Here is a 21,728-nt window from a genome sequence, read left to right on the forward strand (position 1 = left end):
TGTGGGGAGTTCTAAAAAGCTAATGTATATTTATTATTGCTTCCTAATCCTGTCCTGTTTTATAATTCCCTCTTGAAAGTTGTTTCTGCAAGGTTCCTTTCCCAAACAATTTTGATCCTTTCTATTTGGCAAACAGTGTGTTGACTTTTCTTCTTCCTTGCCACACATTTTAATAGAACAGAAACAAGCAAAGATGCCCTTGGCTTACTTTTCTGCAGTGTTAGCAGGAACATATATAATCTCGAGAATATTAATTATTTCTTGCTTTGCTTTTTTTTTTGTGCAGTGCAAGAAAAAGAAATGGCTCCTGTACCAAGGGGCTTAGGTAGGAAATTGAGGTATACAGAGTAAGGTTTTGGATTCAAAGTGACATTGTGCATTTTCGTAGTTACAGATGTTGCTAAACCTCAAGGATTTAATATTGTGGTTTTGAAGGAGGAAAATACATGATAATGAATTACTGGAGTAGAGAGAAAGCAGTGAGTTAAGTTTTGGTTTAAGTAGGTAAAGTGAGACCTCATCTAATACAGTGACTTGAGAAGAATGAGTAGAAGGGTCTTACTGGTGGCTGTAAGCAGTTGTAAGTATAGCCATGGTGGACAACAATGTGTATTATTGTCTGAGGAAAAAGTTCAATGTGATTTTTAAAAGAAATGCAGAAGAGTCATTCTCAGTTTTATAGCACACTTCTTTCTGACATTTTGATTGGAAACAGCTTTGCTTCCTCTTACTTATATATTGCTATTTGCATCCGTTAAAGAATGGTTTTACTTTTCTCTAAGTGCTCTTTGATGATTCTTCTGATGATGTCTTTGTGGAGTGGATCACATGTGCACTTTGCTGTTCTCCAGCCATTAATCCAGGCTCCCATAATGACTGGAAATAACAAAGTTCTAAAACCAAAACCTTAAGCTTCTGAAACTTGCTGGTCTTTCAGTCAAAGAAATGAAAAAGTAGTCTCTGATGTTGCTTTTCTCCATTTAGATCTTGGGTTGTGATTTCAACTTCTATCCATAAAGAAAGTGTTGAATTATTTATCCCTTTTGGCATAGTAAGCGGTCCCTTTAATGTTTTGAACTAGGACAGACTAAAGGGCCATAAAACATAGGTAAATTTCTTGGTCAAAATACAAATAGGATATTTTTATTGATGATTGTTTCCACAGTATTTTCCCAAAAAAGGTAGTTAAAGAAAGCAAGAGGTTCCCAATACAGGTGCTAATTCTAGAAACATTTCCCAGCTGGTGCATCTGATAGAGCCAGCTGGAAATCTTGGAATGTGGCAGTTGACTAGGCCTGAAACTTCCATTGAATTAAGTCTTGCAGGTTAGGATCACAGCCTGGAAAAAAATGGTAATGGTGTGTTAATATGGTTTTATCCTTGGTGCGCATGTCCCTGGGATATACAAAGCAGTATTTTGCAGAAGTGTTTTGTTAATTCTTCCTTTCTCCCCCTTCCTGCTGCCTGACAGCATAGTGGCTTCACCTGGAACTGTGCAAGTATGGACCATGGTTGTCTTGTCTCTTTGCTGGTCTGGATGCTGAAATAACCTGGTAAGGTGAAGGGAAGGCCCTGTGTTGGCACTTAGTGTATGTATGTTTGTGTGTACATGCGCAGGAGTCTGTAACATCACCTCCAGCACCTCCGAAAAATTACTCAGATTTAGGTGGTCTATATTAGTGAAGTATTCCAGAGGATAAGACCAAAGAAATGCTCCTTTGAGGCTGATTAATGGTTCTTCCAGCCTGGTAGTTTTTCTCCAACAATGGTAATATGAAATGTTCGAGAGAGGATGGAGGTCTGGCCACTTGCTGGTGTCCAGTGCCTCTCTTATTTTTCCCTAGTGTCTGGAGTTGTTGAGTTAGTCATGTTGGAGGATACATTCCAGCAAGTTTTTCAGTGTTTGTCTTGACCTGTTGTCTGTGAATACATTTAAGTACTTTTTCTGAACCTGCTGATGCTTCTTAAACTGATCTGTTAGTTTCAACAAGTCCCTCTAGTTCTAGTAGGGTATGATTTGGTGAAAAACTGTTTTGCATTTACATTATTGATCTTGTTTCAGACTTCTGCAGACCTCAGTTGTATCTTTTTTCCAGACTTACTTTTCCAAACTGAAGAATCTTGGCCTTAGTGTTTCTGCAGAGAACAGCTGCTTTAATCCCCTCTGTTGTGTTAGTTGCCCCTCGAAGGGCAACAGAGGAGGGGGAGGTCAGAACGGTGCACATTGCTCCAAGTATGGCCATAGTAAGGTTTTATACAGCATTAGAGTGATTCCTTTGTCTTGCTCTTATTGTTGGATTCTGAGCTATCTCTGCATATTAAGCTCATGATTCAGAGAACTGTTAAGTGTAGAAAAACACTTAATTGGCAACTATATTCCCAGTATGTGCTGCTGAGGTTCCTGAAGTCAGGTTGGATGGAATGGAGCTTTGAGGCCTGCAGATTCCTATTACCTTTCTTTTTAAGATGGGTTGGCAATATTTCCATGCTACTGATGGCTATGTTGTGGATTTGAAAGATGAGGTCTTCGGAGTTTAAACTGTGTGAGAAGGTGTGTAGTGCTCAGCCACATCGGCTGGCTTTTTACCCCCTAAAGCATCTTGATTCTGCTGAAGGGGGCAGCAAATGTATATTACAGATCTCAGCAGACAAATGGTAAAATGGCAACTAAGATTTATCCTTTTAGTTAGATGTTGTCATTTTATCATTTCAGTAGGAATGAACTTGTGGTATTTCACAAAGGCTTCTGTTATCCACCTGTACTAGCTTTGTCCTTCTTTTGACATGTGTTGTGGTTTCTAAGTTACAGTTCCTGTTGTGACTTCTCAGGCTTCATAAACATCTATTTTGTCTGTGCAAATGTCAAGTGTTTTTAGCAAAAAATATTTTTCCTGTAGGAGGCAAGTTAAACTACAAGGACAAAACCAACTGGGCAGCACAATTTGAATCTGCTTAAAACCCACAGTTGTGATTAGAAGTTGTTAGGAAGCCTGAGTTGGGCAGGAGCATTAGGAAAGTCTTGAGAGATCTTCTGACATTACAGTGATGTAGTCTTATCCTTGGAGAAAGATCTTAAGCTTTTATATCAAACTACTAGCATTGCAGATGGATTCAAGCCAAAGCTTCAACAGCTTTGGCAAATTAAGAATTTTGAAATTGAATTTTCCTTAATTAAAACTAAATCTTTTCTAATCTGTGATATAGACCAATTTGGTTCTGCTGCTACATTGTCTAGAGCAATCCATGATTTTCCTGCAATCTATAATGCAGGTTAGAGAGATTCGATGTTTTCATTAACTACAGAGACAAGCAATACTGTTCAGCTTCAAACTCAAACAATATGTCAATTTCTAAAAAGGATATATACATTTGTCTAGTGTAACCCATGCTGAAGAACATTCTCCTAGCAAAAATAAGCAGTTCTTTACAAAGGAAGCATATTTATCTGCAAGAGCTCTTAATGGAGGATGATTTACTGCCAAACACAATCTTGCACTTGCTTTCTGCTCATCTGTTATAGCATGAACCCAAACTTCATGCTATTTTTAATACTGCTGCATTAAGAGTATGCTTAGCTTTGTTTCCTAGCACATCTTCATGCCTTACTTTGAAGTGTTTACATGACCCCTGCTAAGAGTGTTGAGTGTTCAGCAGTACTTGGTGTGTGTAATCTTAGCTCCCTTGTTTGAGGAACCAGTGTTGTGTATTCCCCAGGTGGGAAAGAGAAACTGGGCCACAAGGACATAGAATGTGCCTGCGGAGCCCATTCCACTCAAATGTGGATATTTACATCAGAAGTCTGTAGTAGCCAAGAGCTGTGTGTAGCTCATGATATAGTGTCAAGATGCAGTCTGCAACGTGAGGGTGCTGTAAGCACAATGTTAGAGGTCTGTGGTGGAGCAGAAGCTGTAACCGAGATATCTTAATACCAGGCTTATTTTGTAACCACTGTTCTTACTTTTCAGATCCCTTTTGCGTGATATTAAAGTGCTTTGGTACAGTACAATTAAAAAAAAAATGATCTTTGTAAAACCATTATTTAGGACATGACTAAGAATGTTTGGGGGTAGAATATTAATGTAAAAACATTGGAAAGCATTCCTGTTTCTGTAGCTACAATGAAGTGTGGAACTTTAAGTGATACAAATAATTTTATGCATCGGAAGAAGCTACTCTGTCAGTGGAATGAGGAAGGGGGTTCTCATCTCAGCATGTTCTCAGCACCCTTGTCTCCTGTGAAATGTGCAGCTCTTGGTATTTGGGAGTGGGGAGGAGGGTGTGAGGCTCCCATGCTGATAGTCTGAGGCATAACAAAAGAAAGAGGATCTCTTCTCTTCATTCCCATGTGGTATCTGTTATGGCCTTCTGCCACTGCCATCTGAAAGTGAAAAGAAGTGTTAAAACTGTAAAATAAATCACTTGGGTACATTGTCTTCTTTTAGGGTGTTATAGGATATATTTGGGCTGTAATTCCTCTGTCCTCCTTGGTAGTTGAGTAGGACAAGTGTGTGTGTGCTCTTGTCCTCCTCGTGCGCTCTTCCATATGGTAGTACAGATTTGCTTGCTCACTTGAGTTTTCTTAGCTGCTCTTTCTGGGATTGTGATCTCCTGTGAAATGGATGCTTTTCCTTTTTAAAGATGGAGTCCTTGAGTAGGTGGTACAGCCTGTTGTTTTTCTTTGAGGGGAAGAAAGAGTAGTGAACTGGAAGTTTTGGGTATGTCTTCTTGACTTTCTGGGAGGGAGGGAGCATTTCTTGTATGTTTCTTTGTTTGCATTTGTTTGAGAAGAGCTTTTGCACTTGAGTTCTACTACTTTCCTATTGCGTTGAGCAACTCGGGAAAATCTGTCAAGTATTAACCCTTCTGTCCTGCTTGTGATGCAGTGAAAAACCTAAAAACTCTGCTGCAGACAGAAGCTGCATAGATAATAGAAACATTAACACCCGAGAAGGAGCAAGGGCTGGGAGCTCAGCACTTAGCACTTCGAGAAAGGACAATTAGTACCGACTTAGATGAGCTCAACAAGAATGCAAATAAGGAGCCTTCCGATGAGGACCTGCTAACTGCTAAAAGTAAACAATCTAGGGTAAAATAATGGTGGTAGTAGGAGTTAAGTGACCTCCCACTCAAATGGCCCCCACCCCGAAGAGGTGGATCCCAGGTCCAGAGATCATGGGGATATAGATTAAAACCAGCCCAGTGAGCAAGTATTGGCTTGGCATGTTTAGAGTGGACAATAAGGAAGAACTAATTGTTAGCCAGCAGACTTTATACACTTGAACAAAAGTTAGATAATGGATGAGGTATAACAACTGTAGTAGGTAACAGAAGCTAAACAACAAAGACTGCTAATGTATGCAAAGGTAAGCAGGAACTTTAGGTCACTGACCAAGAAGGGGAAAAGTACATCTTGAAGAGGCGCCAGGGGGAGGAGATTCTGAATTTTCAGAAACCTTATGTATATGCATGACTTGGTATAATAAATACCCGTCTGCTTGTTGAAACGGTGTGCAAGTTAGGAGGAGCGATTCCCCTTGCACCTGGCGCCGCAATAAACACACCTGCTTTATAACTGTCCTCGAGTTGTAGAGTTTGATACTGTGTCAGTTGTCATTGAAGATACTCTTAAATAAACCATGATGAAATGGGTTTCTGTCCTTTGTCTGTTTTTCAATGATGTGCAAGCAGTTCCTGCTTGCGTTCTGTTATTGTCAAGGACGAGTGACAGTTATTGTGAGGAAAGTTGGTATTTTCTTTCTTACTTGATAGCAGGAGATACAGCAGGAGATAGTTTCGGTTTGACTGGACCTCGTTGCTTTAACAAATCCAAAGTGAAAGCAGAGAACAGCAGCAGTGTTCAGCAATGTTTGGTTGTGTGGTGGGTTTTTTTTTGTCTCCTTCCAAGTATTTGACCTTCCTTACATAAATAGCTTAAGAAATCCAGAAAAAAAACCCAAGAAGTTCTCTTATTCCTGGAGGTGTGTTTTTCAGTCTTTTGGGTTGGAAATAATGGCTGTTGTAGTCCTTTACTATTTTTATACTCTTTCAATGTAGGATGCATACCATATTAAGATGGTGCTTCAGAGGCCTAAACTGCTGTGATTTAAATGAAGTCTCCACTGTTCATGCTCTGCTGGTTGTATTTTTAAAGGCACCTCACTTTCAGGGTGTAAATGTTCCAGATTTTTTTGAAAGTTTTGATTGTTTCATGATTTTTAAGTATATGATCCAAACCAGTTTGTATGCAGTGAATATTTTTTCAAATATTTTTATTTTTGCTTATTTTTTGTTGTTAGTTTTTTTAAGTGGTTCAGAAATCAGTAGAGCTACAGAATTCTTCCCTGCTCATTCTTAAGGTTGTGATATACCAGTGCTTAAGTCATAACTACTATTAATGATCCTAAATGAATTTTCTGTTTTTCACCACAAAGTATCAGTTTTCAATGTCTATATGGCTGATTTAAAACAGAAACCTGTATGGACCATAGCTACCCCTCTAAGGATAAAGGAAGAAGAAAATTCAGGATGGCTTTTTTTGCACAAACCAACTTTTTGAGTGCTGCCTACGATAGCAGATAAGGATATGTCTTTTGCTGTCCCCTGCGTCTTTTTGGTAGTGCCATGGAATCAATCGAAGTGTGGCTTCTCAATCTGGTGGCAAGATGGGTCTTGGAGGGGTTAAGCGGGGTGAAGAGAAAGAGGGAGAAAAATTACGTAGATTTTTGAGTAGAAATTTATAGTGACACTGAGGAACATTTGTCTTCTGTGCCAGTGTCATTAAATTTTCAGCAGTTTTGTTGGAATCTTAAACTTCATTGAATTAAAAAAATATTAAAAATCTTACTAGATTATGTTGCTCAAAGGGTACAATAAATGGGGGGGTGGGGTTGGGGTGGGAATAAGGGCCCGTGGCATTTCTTTGCTGTGCTGGTGTACGTTTGAGAACACATTGACTATTGGAAAGCATGGGTACGCTTTTGGTGGGTTTCTTTATGTGGTTGTGATGTCCCTAGTGTACTTTTGGCAGGTAAGTAGCAGTAACTGCAGTGCTCCTAACAAACAGTTGCACTGATAGGAGTCCAGGGCAGAATTTCTTCTTTATGGTTCTTTGTAAGTAATAAATTGGCATGTATTTCCTATGTTATACTCTGCCCATATCAATGACTTTCTGGAAATATGGTAACTAACAGATAACTTTCCCTTTTCATAAATCTAGTAGTACAGTAAAAGAGCTCCAAAGCAGCTGAAAACGGGGGAACTAATAAAAGCACAATATTTATGGTTTTTTATTTTCTTGAAGTACATTGTGCTTCACTGAATACCAGACAGGCATGCTTACCAGAAATAACCAACACTCAGTAAAGTGTAAAAACTAATGAAAGTGGGTAGGTAGTGTGGTTTTTTAGGCAAAGGCTTCCTGTCCTTACAGATAATTTCAAAATATCCCTATTTTTGTAATATTTTGTCCTTAGGACTTTATCTACCAGTGATGATGTTGAAGATAGAGAGACTGAGAAAGGCCGTCTGGAAGAAGCTTATGAGAAATGTGACCGGGATTTGGATGAGCTGATTGTCCAGCACTACACCGAGCTCACCACTGCGATCCGCACATACCAGAGCATCACAGAGCGCATCACCAACTCACGCAACAAGATCAAACAGGTGATGACTAACTTTGCCTCTGCTCAATAGGTTGTATTCTGGGTACTAATCTGTGTAACACCTCTGCCTTTATCCTGTGTACTGTCTTTGTATTGGTAGTATATAAATGTTGTAGGCTCCCATTTTAACACTTTATTTTTCTCTTTGTTTTTTCCAGCTACTGATCAGTCTGAACTAAACTAAAAATTGAATTGAGAAAGCACTGTTACCCACTAATTCTGAACTAGGTCTAATTTTTCAGGTCAATGTGTGGCCTGGTTAGGAATTGACCATCCAGTCCTAAGACACAGCCTGGGACTGCTGTATTACTAGCAACATGTTTTCCATATCATTTCTCCTTGTTTGAGGACACAAGTAATTAAAAAGCAAATGGAGACGTGGATATAAAGCACAAAGCTTTGTGGTGCCTCTGTTTACTTAGTGTCTGGGCGCGTTGCTCTCAGGTTTCTGAAGTCTTAAGGGCTGCTAAGCTAACACCTTTTCATCTAATCTGTTCATATTTTGATATGTTGACCTTCAACCACCTCCTGAATAGTCTGAGTGATTCATCAGCTTGATTTTGCTTAGAGAATATGAATTTTGGTGTTATTTCCAAACTCGGTTCTGTTGTTAATATACATGAACTCTGTGCCCCTGTATCTTTCTGTATTTTGAGTGCTCACACTTCAATAGTGTGCCAGTAAATAACTCTAGCACTCTTTGTTGTGAACTTCTTTGACCTGTTCCCCTCCCTGCAGGAATAGATTAGTTTGGTCTCCTGTCCCATCTTTTACTTCCTGTGTAGTTTGTTATACCCAAGCTTGGCAAATTAGGCACCAAATTTGTTTGTTGTGTCCTGTTGTCCCACCCTCCACCTCAGCTCTGTGGAGATCTCAGCTTGAAACCTTCCACAGAAGTGCTTTAGGAGCAGTAGGCTTTTACCCTTCTGGGGCTATGTACTGACCCTTCTGGCTTTTAAAATTCATTTAGCATTTTCAAAGAAAATGAGACCATTCTGGGGCTTTCCAAGGGTAAGAGTTCATTCTAGGATTTATGTACAAAGCTCAGCACTTTGAAAACAGAGATCAATTGCACTAAAATTGAAATAAACTGTAGCCCATGGCCTATTTTCACACAGTGTACTATGCTTTGCAGAGGTCAAAACAAACATGTAGGGTGTGACCTTTTGGTCCCGCCTAGAAAAATGTCTAAGGGTGAAGGACCTTTGATATTTAAGTTTTCTTATTAGTTTTGGTCAATATATATTGAAGTGGTTTTGACCTAATCTCATGGGAGGCCCCAGATCTGGTTTGTCATCAATCTGTATTACGCTATCAGACTTAATTTTGATGTTCCCGTCCTGTGGAAGGTGGATGATCACACAGGCATTTACTTGCATTAGGAATTGTGGAAGTGTAGAGAGTCCAGATCACTCTGCATATCTACCTTTTGCAGTCAATTGTATGAATTCCTGTTGGGAAAGTCCTAGTTTTGAATCCAGTTTTACATATGTTACCACTGTAAAACAGGATTATCAAGTAGAAACAGTTTGGCCTTCCAAGGGGAGGATTGCTCTTAAAGACTTGCTGTTCATTCCTTCCCCTACTCCTACATTTAGGTATAGCTGATATTCTTTCTCACAAGGACAGAGGTGGGAATGTCTTGTGAGATTCCTTCTAGCCCCATGATTGTTTTGCTGACCTAATTTGGCTCTGTGTAACAGCAGCCCACTGATGATGGTGCGCTAGGTCAGTGAAACATTTTAATTTAAGGTATTGAACAGGGATTAAGTCTGAAATGATCTCTGCGTGGATTTTATTTTGCCTCTGCTTTTGCAGCAAGCTATGAGACACTTCTGTTAGGTTTTCTGTTGGCTGAGGATTTTTCTAGGTTATTCTTTCCAGAAGGACATTTCAGAGTGCAGTGTTGCTGTATTAAAACCTTTGTCTTTTCTGACTCTGGATGGAGGCTGTTTTATGTAGCTATTGTTATTTACTGGTTGTCTTTAGTTTGGTCAATCTGTTTCGCATGTATTTTTTTTTTTTAACTGCATTTAGATGAACAAGGTAGAGAATGTGCAGCTGAAGTGGGATTTCTGGAGTGCTTTGAAGGCTCATTATTTAAAAATAAATTGAAGGGCCTACTTCTGAGAGTCTCTCTTCATGTGTAATTCAGTGAGAGTTCAGCCTGAGAAAAGGTTGGACCCTAAGTATTCATAACTTATCACAAAAACAAGAGTAGTGTGAAAGCGATGTGTGAAGCTGTGTTGCTAATTGCTTCCACATTTTAATATGCACTGTTGATGTACATTATGCAAGAAAAGCTAGGTTATGCTGACCTTGCCAGAGGACATTGGGAGAACCCGAAAGCAGGGAATGCAGGCTGTGCGTTTGAGCAGAAGGAGTGGAGAGGAAAAACTCTTCATGCTTCCTGAATGTGGTAGAATAATAGTGGCTTTGCCACTGAGGATGGCATGAGGCTTGAAAACGAACTGAATGGTGAACACCAAGGTGTTTCTCTAGTTGATGTAGAGGCCTTGATAAATAATGGAAGTGCTGAATTGGACTGTATCTTAACTGCTTGTTCTGATGAAACGGTATCTCTTACAAAAAAAAGTTGGTATTGCTCAAGTGTCCTGGTTTCAGATGGGTTAGAGTTAATTTTCTTAGTAGCTGGTACAGTGCTGTGTTTTGGATTTGGTGTTACAGTAATGTTGATAACATACTTATGTTTTTAGTTGTTGCTAAGTAATATTTATACTAAGTCAAGGACTTCTCAGCTTCTCAGACCCTGCCAGTGGAAGGCTGGAGGGGCACATTAAAATTGGGAGGGGGCACAGCCACAACGGCTGACCTGAACTAGCCAAAGGGATACCCCATACCATAGAATGTCATGCTGAGTATATAAACTGTGGAGAGTTGACGGGGGCGGCTGCTTCAGGACTAGCTGGGCATTGGTCAGCAGCTGGTGAACAGTGTATTATGTATCACTTGTTTGGGCGTTTTTTCTTCCCTTTGGATTTTATTACTTTCCCGTTCTCCCTCCTTTTCATTACAATTGTTGCTCTTGTTGTTACTACTATTCTTCTTATTTTATTTCAATTATTACATTGTTTGTATCTCAGCCCTAGAGTTTTACCTGTTTCCTGATTCTGCTTCCCATCCCTCGGGGTGGGGACTAAGCAAGTGGCTGTGTGGTACTTAGTTGCTGGTTGGGGTTAAATCATTACATAGAGGTATTAGGAGAATGTTTGTACTTTTAGACAGTCAGGTTTCAAGAAATACACCAAACTTGAAGAAAGAAGGAGATGTGCCAAAAGATGCAATAGGCAGATGGAAAATGTTTACAACAGAAAAATTAGTAGTAGCTTATTTGCTTTCACTGAAAATTGGATTCTTGCTGTATGCCAAAATACTAAATCGGTTTTTGAAAAATGTGCAAATAAGTATTTCGTCATAATTAATAGGATCCTGCATTTGTTCATGTTATGATACTTCAGTTAAATTTTCACTAGTCGTACAAAACTTGTACTAAAAAACATTTTGCTATGAAAACAGTTCCTGTTTGTATGTGCTATATATTTCCTTACAGCCAAAGGAATAACCAAAAATTTTAAGAAACTTGGATTTGTTTGTAGTCTTGTGATATTTTTGGAATTACTAATAAAGTAAATGTGGGAAAGGGCTGATCTATATTAGAAGCACCAGTTACAGGGACAGATAAGTAATCTTTTGACATGTTGCTTGTAGGTGAAGGAGAATCTGCTATCATGTAAGATGCTGCTGCATTGCAAGCGAGATGAGTTGCGCAAGCTGTGGATTGAAGGGATTGAGCACAAACATGTCCTGAATTTGCTGGATGAGATAGAGAACATCAAGCAAGTGCCTCAGAAGCTGGAACAGTGCATGGCCAGCAAGCACTACCTCAACGCAACAGACATGCTGGTAAGATGCGGTACCTTGTGCTGGGCCAGTGTCTTAGCAGAAACACACTGGTCAGCTGTCTGATCATCTGCAGACAGATCTGCTGTCTGTGCTGTTATTTGCTTTTTTTCCTTAGTTTCTTCTTTTGTTATTTGCTGCTTTCTTATACTGGAATTTGTTTGCTTTTGTTTTGATCCTTCCTGACTGGACTTAGGATTACAGTCTCCCATCCTGTTTGATTATCTCTTGTCTTTCAGAACTGTCTTTATCTGTTCATATGTTCTGATCACAATGATTTCTATAACCATCTAGTTCTTTACCCATTTGATCTGCACGTAGGATTTCCTTCTACTTTTGCAACCTGGTGCTTTATTTGAAAATTAATTTCCCAGGCACCTCTCTTTAGATCTTATAAATTATTTCAAATCCATTTTTGTTACAGGAAAACTATCCTGTTTCTCTCCTATTTTATCTCTAAGAACACACTCACAACTTTGGTTGTTATTCAGAGAGGAGACTATTTAGGTGTGTTTGCTTCTCATTGTCTTCCACTTAGGTTTTTTACCAGGACTCATGATCCTTTCTACTTCGTTTCAGCTCTTTGTTTCACCTTTTTTCTCCTGGTCTTCAAGTGTTTTTCCTCTTCAGTTCCATCTCATTTGTGAGCGTACCTTTTAATTCGAGTCTTGTGGTGGAGGTAGAAGTTTCCTGGACTTCTCCAATAACAGTCTTTTTCTTTCTCTTGTTTCTAAACTTAACAAGCACACTTCCTCACCAAGGGTCCAGTCCTTCCTGTCCTGGAACTGTCTTCTGTCGGGAATTAAAGACTTTAGAAGGGAGATGATCCTACCCTTCTACTTGGTCCTGATGTATGGAATACTGAGTCCAGTGATGGGTCCTCAGTACCAGAGAGTGATTGAGTTACTGGATCAAGTCCAGTGAAGGATCACAAAGAGGGTTAAGGGGCAGGAGCATCTTAGGAGAGGCTGAGAGAGCTGGGACTGCTTCACTAGGAGAAGGGAAACTTCAGAGAGATACTATGGATAGTTGAAAATTTCTTTTGGGAGGGTGCAAAGAAAACAGAGCTAGGCTTTTCTCAGTGGTGCCTGGTGACACTAGAAGAGGCAGTGGACACAGGTTGAAACAGGAAATTATGTCAAGGTAAGAAAATACTGCAAGGATGGTTGAACACTGGAACAGGTTGCCCAGAGAGGTTGTGGAGTCTCAGTCTGTGCAAAATTTTCAAGACCGGACGTGGACCTAGGCAACTGGCTCTAGGTGACCATGCTTTAGCAGAGGGGTGGATTAGATGTTCTCCAGAAGTCCTTTCCAACTTGAAGCACTCGGTGATTCAGAAGTGAAGGCAGAAGTAGTATGTCTGTTCATATTCCTCTTTGTGTTTGCCAGAGAATGACTTTAATGAAATCTTTTCATTGTATTGGTGCCTCTTGTTATTTTTTTTTTTACTTTACTGTCCTTTGCATTTCTCTTAGCTGTGCCTCTTCTTTTTAGTAAGTCATTATTCAACAGGATAGAGAGCTGGAAATCTTAGTGTTGTCACCTCATATTTCTAGAACCCATACTTGAACTTTAATTCCCCTCTTTCCGTTTTATCTCATTTTACCTTAAATATGACTTTCTAAAGCTTACCTTGCTCCTTCTGAAACATTTTTTCAAAATTTTGATGGCAGTCTCCTCATCCCTTTCTCTGATAGCTTGTATAACCCTATCTGGATTTTTGCTGTTGCTGTCACATCCTCATGTCCGATTTCACTGTGCCATCACTTCCTGTTTTCTGTTGCTCGTGTTCTGTTTTCATGCCACATTTGGCGCAGTCATCTTTTTAGAATCTGGTCACAATTTTCCCTTTCTTCCTTTTTAAAACCATCTTCTAGGAACTCTCTAAATGTTATTCTCCTTAGAGTCTCACTGTCCTTTTAATATGAACTATTGTCTTATATCTTTCTTGCTGTATTGTAAGCCATCTGTCACTGGTAATGTAACCATTTCTGTGTAATGTAGAATGGGATTTTCATGGTAGTTTTTATAGTGTCATGGTAAAACCTGTTACAATTCCTGAAAGTGTATCAGCAATGCAATGGCTTGAGGAAGCACATATGAGAAGAGTGCAATCAGGTTTTGCCAAAACTTGTGTCAGGTTTCTGATATAGGAAACTGGAGTGTGGTGTTCGTCTGGTATTTTGAGTTATGACAGATAAAGAAGTAGATGTAAATTAAGGGTGTTTAACGTAGGGAGAAAACCACAGCATTCGGAGTTAACATGCCTGTCAGTTGAAATGCTGGTGCTTTCCTTTACTGATGGACTTGCCAGTTTGCTTGGTTTTGTTTGGTTTTTTTAATTAAAAAAATTTTTTTCAGAAGGAAATTCCAGAAAAGTAATTTCCTATCGGAATATAAAATAGGAAACTTAAGAAGAAAAATAACAATATTTAGGATTTATCATATAATAAGTCTTAGAAATTGTTTACAATATGTGTATTTGTGATAATTTGTTTGCAATATATTGTGTGTGCAGTTTTTTGTGTGTGTACTTATATACATACACACATGTGTGTGCAGAAAAGGTTGCCTGAGGTTATGAGATAGAGCTGATATTAGACTTCACTGAAGTATAGACTTTGTAATAGTTGGGTTTCTTTTTTCCTAGAGTATCTTTTCTAAGAAATCAAATGATAATGATATAAAAAGCAGCTGTTAATTTGTTTTTTTAATATATCCTTTTCTAATATATTCCTGTTTAAAATAAGATTGCAGAGAAGCCTCAAGTGAAAGTTGAATGCACTATTTCTCATCTGAAGACAAGTATACCTGTAATAAAGAAATAGCAACCTACCTGCTTTTGGAGCTTTTTCATAGGCAAAAATCACTGTAGGCTCATTGGCTTTTGCCATCTTCTATTAACACTGCCTCTGCAAGACTGTGGTGTTGTAATCACTGGCTGCAGGATAATTCCTCTCTCCTTTTATATGATATGAATATCATGTAAAATAATTACAAAACTGTCAGAGATGCAGTGTATATATAGATCTCTCTGTCCTCTTGTTTCATTCCTCAAGGTAAACAGATGCTCATGGCTTATAAAAAGCCCACAGTGATCTGACAAGGAGCTTTTATCCCTCACATTGAAATTGGAGCACTGATTAATATTGTTGCCTGTAGCCTTGTGATATGTACAGTTGAAATTAGACCTTTGCAGTCGTTGTGTTAGGTTGATGCAAGCACTCTAATGGCATAATTTCTGGTTGCTGCATCACATTTCTGCAGTCTGTTCTTTGTATTCCTCTCACATTAATTGAAGTAATTTTGCCACTGAAGCGTGTTTCAAACCTCTGCATTTAAATTGAAATTTTAATTCCCTTATTGTTTGGAAAAGACGGCTGAAGATGGCTTGTTACAGGTTTCATTATCACTCAAAATTCTCCAGCTGTTGGTTCTAATGTGCAATGACTGAGTAATGCTAGGAAGAATTGTTAATAAAAGAATGGCAGCTTTTCCCAGTAGTATGAACACAATGGAAGTTATTTTGTGACAGCTTACATTTGTATGAAGTTAAAAATATTAAGTGGGAGCTTTTTTGTTTCTGATTCTGTATCCATCTAGAGTAGCACAGGTGAGCTTTAAATATCATGTACTCATGTTCTGTGTTCCTCCAGCATCTTGATAATACACGCTCTGGTGAGTAGAGCCAGTAGGATCAGGTTTGCTGTTCTGTAATTGCACCTTATGCAAGTTGTGTTAAAACAACCTAGCTCCAACCTCCTTTGAATTGTGAAGCTTTGGGTCTGGAACAGATAGAACTCTTGCTTGATGCTGAATACATTTCAGTTATTTTCAATTTCTGTATATGCTTTTTTAAGGGATGAGTTTTTATGTTTTTCTGTTAAAAAACTGTTTTTTTCACACACCAAATGGAAAAGTTTGTTTTTGTGTGGTAATTGGGTTTACATGCATGTATATGTGTGTTTTGTTTAATGTAAAACATAAAAAGGAGGTTCAGGGGGGACTTGCTCTCACAACTAACTGAAAGGAGATGTCCTGGTTTCAGCTGGGATGGAGTTAATTTTCTTCCTAGTAGCTAGTTCAGTGCTGTGCTTTGGGTCTGATGTGAGAACAACATTGATAACTGCACTGATATTGTCAGTTGTTGCTGGGTGATGTTTATACTAAACCAAGGACTTTTTGGTTTCTTGGGCCCTGCCAGTGAGAGGCTGAGGGGCACGGGAAATGGGGAGGGGACACAGCCAGGGCAGGTGGCCCAAGCTAGCCAAAGAGGCATTCCATACCATATGATGTCATGCTGGATATATAAACTGGGGGAAGAAGGAAGGGGGGGACATTTGGCATTATGGCGTTTGTCTTCCTGAGTAACAGTTACATGTGCTGGAGCCTGGCTTCCCTGGGGATGGCTGAACACCTGCCTGCCCATGGGAAGTGGTGAGTGAATTCCTTGCTTTGCTTCTGTGTGTGGCTTTTGCTTTACCTATTAAACTGTCTTTATCTCAACCCTTGAGTTTTACATTCCTTTCAGATTCCTCTCCCCATCCCTCTGGCCGGGGGTGAGTGAGCAAGAGGCTGCGTGGGGCTTGGTTGCCGGCCGGGGTTAAACCAGGACAGGAGGTTGTAGCGAGGTGAGGTGAGGGTCGGTCTCTTGTCCCAGATAACAAGTGACAAGGTAAGAGAAAATGGCCTCTGGTTTTTCCAGAGGAAGTTTAGATTTGGTATTATGAAAAACTTCTTCACAGAAAGGGTGGTCAAGCATTGGAACAGGCTGCCCAGGGAGGTGGAGTCACCATTCCTGGAGGCGTTCAAAAAATGTATAGACGTGGCACTTGGGGACATGGTTTAGTGGTGGACTTGGCAGTGTTAATCTGCGGCTGGGCTCAATGATCTTAAAGGTCTTTTTCAAGCTAAACGATTCTATGATTCTGTGATCAGGTGCTGACAGGGGAATTTTGATGCAGAAGGAGCTTCCTAAGGAAGGGCATTGGGCAGTCTCCAAAAGGGAGAGCAGCAGAGCTAGTGGCAGTCAGGTTGGAGTTGGGGGGGTGGCTTGCACTTGGCCTGGAAGCACAAGCAGAGTTGCTGGAAGGCAGGAATCCACGTTCTAGGATACATGTTCTAGATGTGCTACAAACACTGTGACCAAGCCAGAGCTTGAAGCAGAGGTCACACAGCAGGGCAGGCAGCAGTGGGTGAGGACAGAAGGTTTCTTGCTTGGAGGAAGCGGTTCTATCTCTAGTCTCCCCTAGTGCTGCACTGTTGTGTTGAAGGGCGGTACAGTCTGTGTAGCAGTCAATTAACTCAAGTATCGTAGAGGTCTGTAGTGTTGATCTAATTGTTCTGGCTCTACTGTTGACCCATGAGGTGCCCATAGGGAGAAATTAATATTTTCCATTTGTTTAAATAATCTAAGAGATTAAATGCTAAAAACAATTGAAGGAAGAAATGTTGTTGAATCAAGTAATTAAAGGTCATATCATAATACGATTAAATGAAAATTGCTTAGACTACTTTCTTTGCATTTCCTGGATTTTATGTGTCTAGCTTTGCAATTTTAATGAACTAATAAGACTTTGTCAATGTATGTAGAGTTTTTTTAATAAAATGTTTTAATTCCAATATACCACAAAATACTTACTCCAAACCTGATTTATTAGTGCAGGAGAACTTGATTTATTAGTGTGGGAGTTGCAGTTCCTTTGGGGTGGGATTGTGTCAAGTAACAAAACATCATGAAACTGCAGAAATAATAGGAGTGAGGATAACTGCTATTTCTGATGAAAATTTCTGGGGTTTTTTTGTTAGGATGATGACAAGAGGGAAGACCAAAGGTGGAAAGAAGGAAGTATGGAGCCATCTGACTAGTCTCACTTAAGCTTAATTTAACACTTCCTTGTGCTACAGAGCTAGGAACTGATGCGTACTTGTGTTCCACTTGTGAGCACATCCTTCTTGAGCCAGTGTGTCTTTGTCCCAAGAAATACAAAGCTGTAGCGGCAGTAATTTGTTTCTCAAGAAGTATTCCAGGGAATGCTCCACCAGCTACTTCTCTTTCTTTTTCAATGTTTTCTATTTCAGTTTCCTTTGTCAGGGCAAGAATAATGTATGTCTCCTGCTCTGCTTTCTGAAGTGATTAATAGCATCGCGCTTTTTTCAGAGCTGACCGCTTTCTTACTGCAAATTTGCATTGTTGCCAGTTTGTTCAGTTTCTGGAGTTAAGCTGGTAGCTGTTATTGTTGCATTCAATTAAGTGTTCTTGGTGTGGCATCCAGCTATACAGGAGAAGAGATTAGTTTGCAGGTAAATTAGGTAGTTTCTTATTGTGCTGATGCAGCATAGCTGAAGCATACAGAGTTTACCACCAGCATCTTTATGATGCATTAAATGTATTTTTGCTCAGCTGCTTAGATTGTAAGATCTGTATTGGTTTAATTTTTTTCAGGAGTGTTACTTCACTGTGAAATCTGACTTGTGTATCAGGAACATACCAGTCTAAACTAGAGATGTGAACCAGCTCTGTTGTCTGCATGCCAAAACATTTTACAGAAAAGTGGTTTTGTTTTTAACTGCAGGGCTTTAGAACACAACTGGACTTAGTGGGTGACAACATGGGCAGAAGTCAAAGACGTTTTAATAAGTGGAAATGCTGTGCAAACATGGTCATAAAGCTGTCGAGGCAGTCAAAAAGGAGAGGTAGCATAGGAAAAGGAAATGGAAGAGAGACTAAGCATGGGTAAAGATATTTTGGAGAATGGTGTATGAGGACAAAGACTCGCACTTACTGTGGGAAGTGGGAGTTAAACAAGGAGCTTAAAGTATTGAAATGTGTTCTCAGGAACAAAGAGGGGATATTGCTATCTGTGTGTATGCATGTGTGTATTTGTCCTCTTCTTGCTCACCAATGTGTCCTACTCGCTAAGTGTCCTCTGCCTTTCTATGCACTTCGTGTTAATCCTCCTTGAAGGCACTTGGAGTGATTAACGTCTTCCTGGAAAACGTTGGATGTTTGTAGCCCTGGGTGCAATTGAGAGTTTTAATTCCTGTTACTTGAATGTAGCTTCTACCTGTGGCTTTCCTCAGTATAGTATAAGGAGAGTCTTTCAATTAAAAGTACCATGTAGTGAGCAGAGTTCTTAGACTGTAAGTAGTCTGGAATAATGAATTTTTTTAAAAATTGCAGTGCAGATTATGCATTTAATTTATTGTCTGCCTTTCAGCTGGAACAATGAAAATCAATAAGAAAGTCTTTCATTTTGTTTCTGCACTTTTTATTGCAGAGCTGGGATTCAGGTACTGCTGTGGAACAGTTTTTTATTTTGGAATTAATGCCATAACTGGAAATAAGAGACTTTTGTTGTCTTGGGATTCTATAGATGTGCTTATTACTTATAAAATTTAAATTTTGGCTCTACTAGAAATCCTTCTGAAGTAGAAAAATAGTAATATTTTCCTAATACTTCTTGCCTTTAAGCCTTTCCCCAGCTAACATTGTGTCTTGTCATTGTTGACCTTATTGATTACAAGGAAGCCTTTTAGAAAACAGAATTGATAAGCTGACATCGCAAGGGTTGTATCTCATTTCAGATTACCTACTGAGATGTGTAAATGCTTATGCTTAAAGGAACTGTTTTCTATTACTTTTTAATGATTGGCAAACCTTGTGACTCCTGTTAGCTGTATGGTTGAGGTACAGGTGAGAATCAGCTCTGGTGTTAAGTTGATGGATGCATAGAATATGTTCTAGCAGTTCACACAGAAGCATGGCAACTCTGAGCTTTCTTCTGTCTGCTGTTCATTCATTTAAAATATTAAAATACTCAGGTGCTAGGATTTAGTATAGTATTTGTGTGTCTTCAAGGAGCAATGTAATGTAAAAGCCTAAGTAATTAAGCTTGGTAGAAGCGTTGATGCTCTGTATTGCTAGAACATTTTTTCATGTCTTTTCTGTATCTTTCTCTGTTCTTTTCTCTTTTCATTTGGTTTTCTGATTGCTTTTTAAATCTATTTTAAATAAACTTGCTAGGTAGGCTAGGTTTAAAGACATTAGAATATGGAGTTTCTTTGCCTTTGAAACATCTTTTTTTTTTCCCTCAGTGTACTTACCAAAACTTTATCTCATTCCTTTTTATCCTGTAATTTCCATTATTTGAGGCAGTCTGTTGCATTAAACTGTTAGTGGCTAATACTGCTTCATTTGCATTGACATGTGCTTGACCTCAGCCCTTCCACTCTTAGTTAATGCACCAGCAAGCATTGAAATCTCTCTAGAGTATTATCATGTGGCTGTTAGCTCTACTAATAACCATTCATTTAAGCTGATGAAAGTTTATTTAATAAGAAAACATGCTGTAATGAAGGTGGAGTAGAGGTGTCTAGCATCTTTTCATGGTGGAAGTAAGCTGCAGCTACGTGACAAGATACTGTCCTTAATGAATGGGAGAGGTATTTGTAACATTATGAGCTATGCTTTTGGGAATGGGCATTTCTGAACACTAAATTTAATCTTTCCTGATTATACTGTAGATGCAGTGATGAGAAGTTCTGTGCTCAAGGCAATTGCTCCTGCCATTTAATGATGCAGCCTTTCTTCAGAGTGTTCTCCTAACAGCTTGACGATTCTGTGGCTTAGTTTAAGTTTGCTTCCTTTTATAACTTTTGAACTTAGTCATATTACATACCTTCAAGTTAGTATTTCTTTTGCTATTTATGCATTAAGGCATGCATGGACTTTATTCTGTGACACATGTTATCACTTAATCTTTGAATACAGTGGATGTTTTTCCAGTGATCACTGGTCTTTTAATGAATTATTTTTTTAAACTGAATTCCATAGTAAAGTATTGGAACAAATGTAAAGAGAAATTGTTGAAGATAGATTGGGTTATGGGACAATATAAAATAATCAAGATGTCTGAGATGTCAGATTACATTTTTAAAAATGAAACTTTAAAGCTAACGAATGGTGGGTGAGAAGGTGTAATAAATGTAGTTTTTGATAAACTCACCCCAAATGTTTCAAATGCTTTAACACAGGAGTTTTCCACTGAAGTAAATAGATTTGTGTGTAGTAAAGCTGGTGTAACACTACCAGTAACTTTCAAAATGGTTTGATAGAAGAAACATTGCTATATAGACCAAGAGGAAGACTTGTGCTGAACAGCTCATAAAGGAAAATGTATGGACAGTGTGCCTGTTTGAGAAGGAGGCAATGGTTGTCTTACACTACAGTTTAATACTACCTTTTGTGAATTTATGAATGCTGTAATAAAAGTAAGTTAGTAAATTAATAGGTGAAGAGCCAATAAAAAGGAGTTAGATTCCTTTAACAACAGGGGGATAGAGCATAGGGAGTGTAAAAGATAATAAATACTATTTCAAAGGCAGCAAGAGAATAGATTTGGGGAAACTGCAAGTTTGCATTAAAAGGAAAATCTTGATGTTTTAGTTTAATGCATTAGGTCCCTATTGTTTTAGATATCATTCATATAGGGAGAGGACTTCTGGGACAGAGGTGGTCCTGAAAAAACACATTAAATCAAGAGACAAAAAAGTATGGAAATTACAAGTGAAAGGAAGAGCCTTTTTTATTATTTTTGCTGCCTTCACAATACCTACAACTGGATTGCTAGTCCATGAAAGTGCTACAGTGAGATTTAATAAAGATGTCTGAGGGCAGACCAGAGGTACTCTTAGGCCAACACTGTGTCTGATGCAGAGGATGCTTAGCTAGGAGAGTGAGGACAGAGCAAGCAATAGCAATCCTTTCCCAAAACACTCTGAGCTTCCAGCAGTTGGAAATATGCAGCTTTTGACAGAAAAGCTCATGTCTTCTGTGTCAAATAGCACTCGATAGATGTTTCTTCTTTGAATTTGTCCCTGTCGCTTTTTGCTTCACTTTAAACTTTTGGCTTCAATGCTCCTCTTTGGCAATGAGTTGTGTAGCTGACCTGTCTGATATGCTTCTTGTAGATGATACTGAATTCTTGATTTGCTAATTTCGTCTTATTGCCCAGGTGCTACTAAGGATTCGGGGCATGGAGCTATTACAGGTACTGGGGCAGCACATGTTTCATTTCTATCAAGTTGTCACTCTAATGGCAAAAGTCTCGGATAATTCTGTGATGCCAGTAGGTACTCTTGACT

General features: G+C 39.0%; 1 protein-coding gene across 3 annotated transcripts in view; it reads left to right on the forward strand.

The window, feature by feature from the left end:
- Positions 1 to 21,728, forward strand: part of EXOC4 (exocyst complex component 4) — a 408,492-nt gene that overhangs the window by 12,126 nt on the left and 374,638 nt on the right. For all 3 annotated transcript variants that reach the window (XM_056339465.1, XM_056339464.1, XM_056339463.1), the window contains exons 2-3: positions 7,473 to 7,662; positions 11,391 to 11,585. In XM_056339465.1, coding sequence (XP_056195440.1) covers positions 7,473 to 7,662; positions 11,391 to 11,585 — 385 coding nt within the window. The remainder of the gene's footprint in view (positions 1 to 7,472; positions 7,663 to 11,390; positions 11,586 to 21,728) is intronic.

The sequence above is a fragment of the Falco biarmicus genome, chromosome 5 (assembly GCF_023638135.1).
Source record: "Falco biarmicus isolate bFalBia1 chromosome 5, bFalBia1.pri, whole genome shotgun sequence".
NCBI lineage: Eukaryota > Metazoa > Chordata > Aves > Falconiformes > Falconidae > Falco > Falco biarmicus.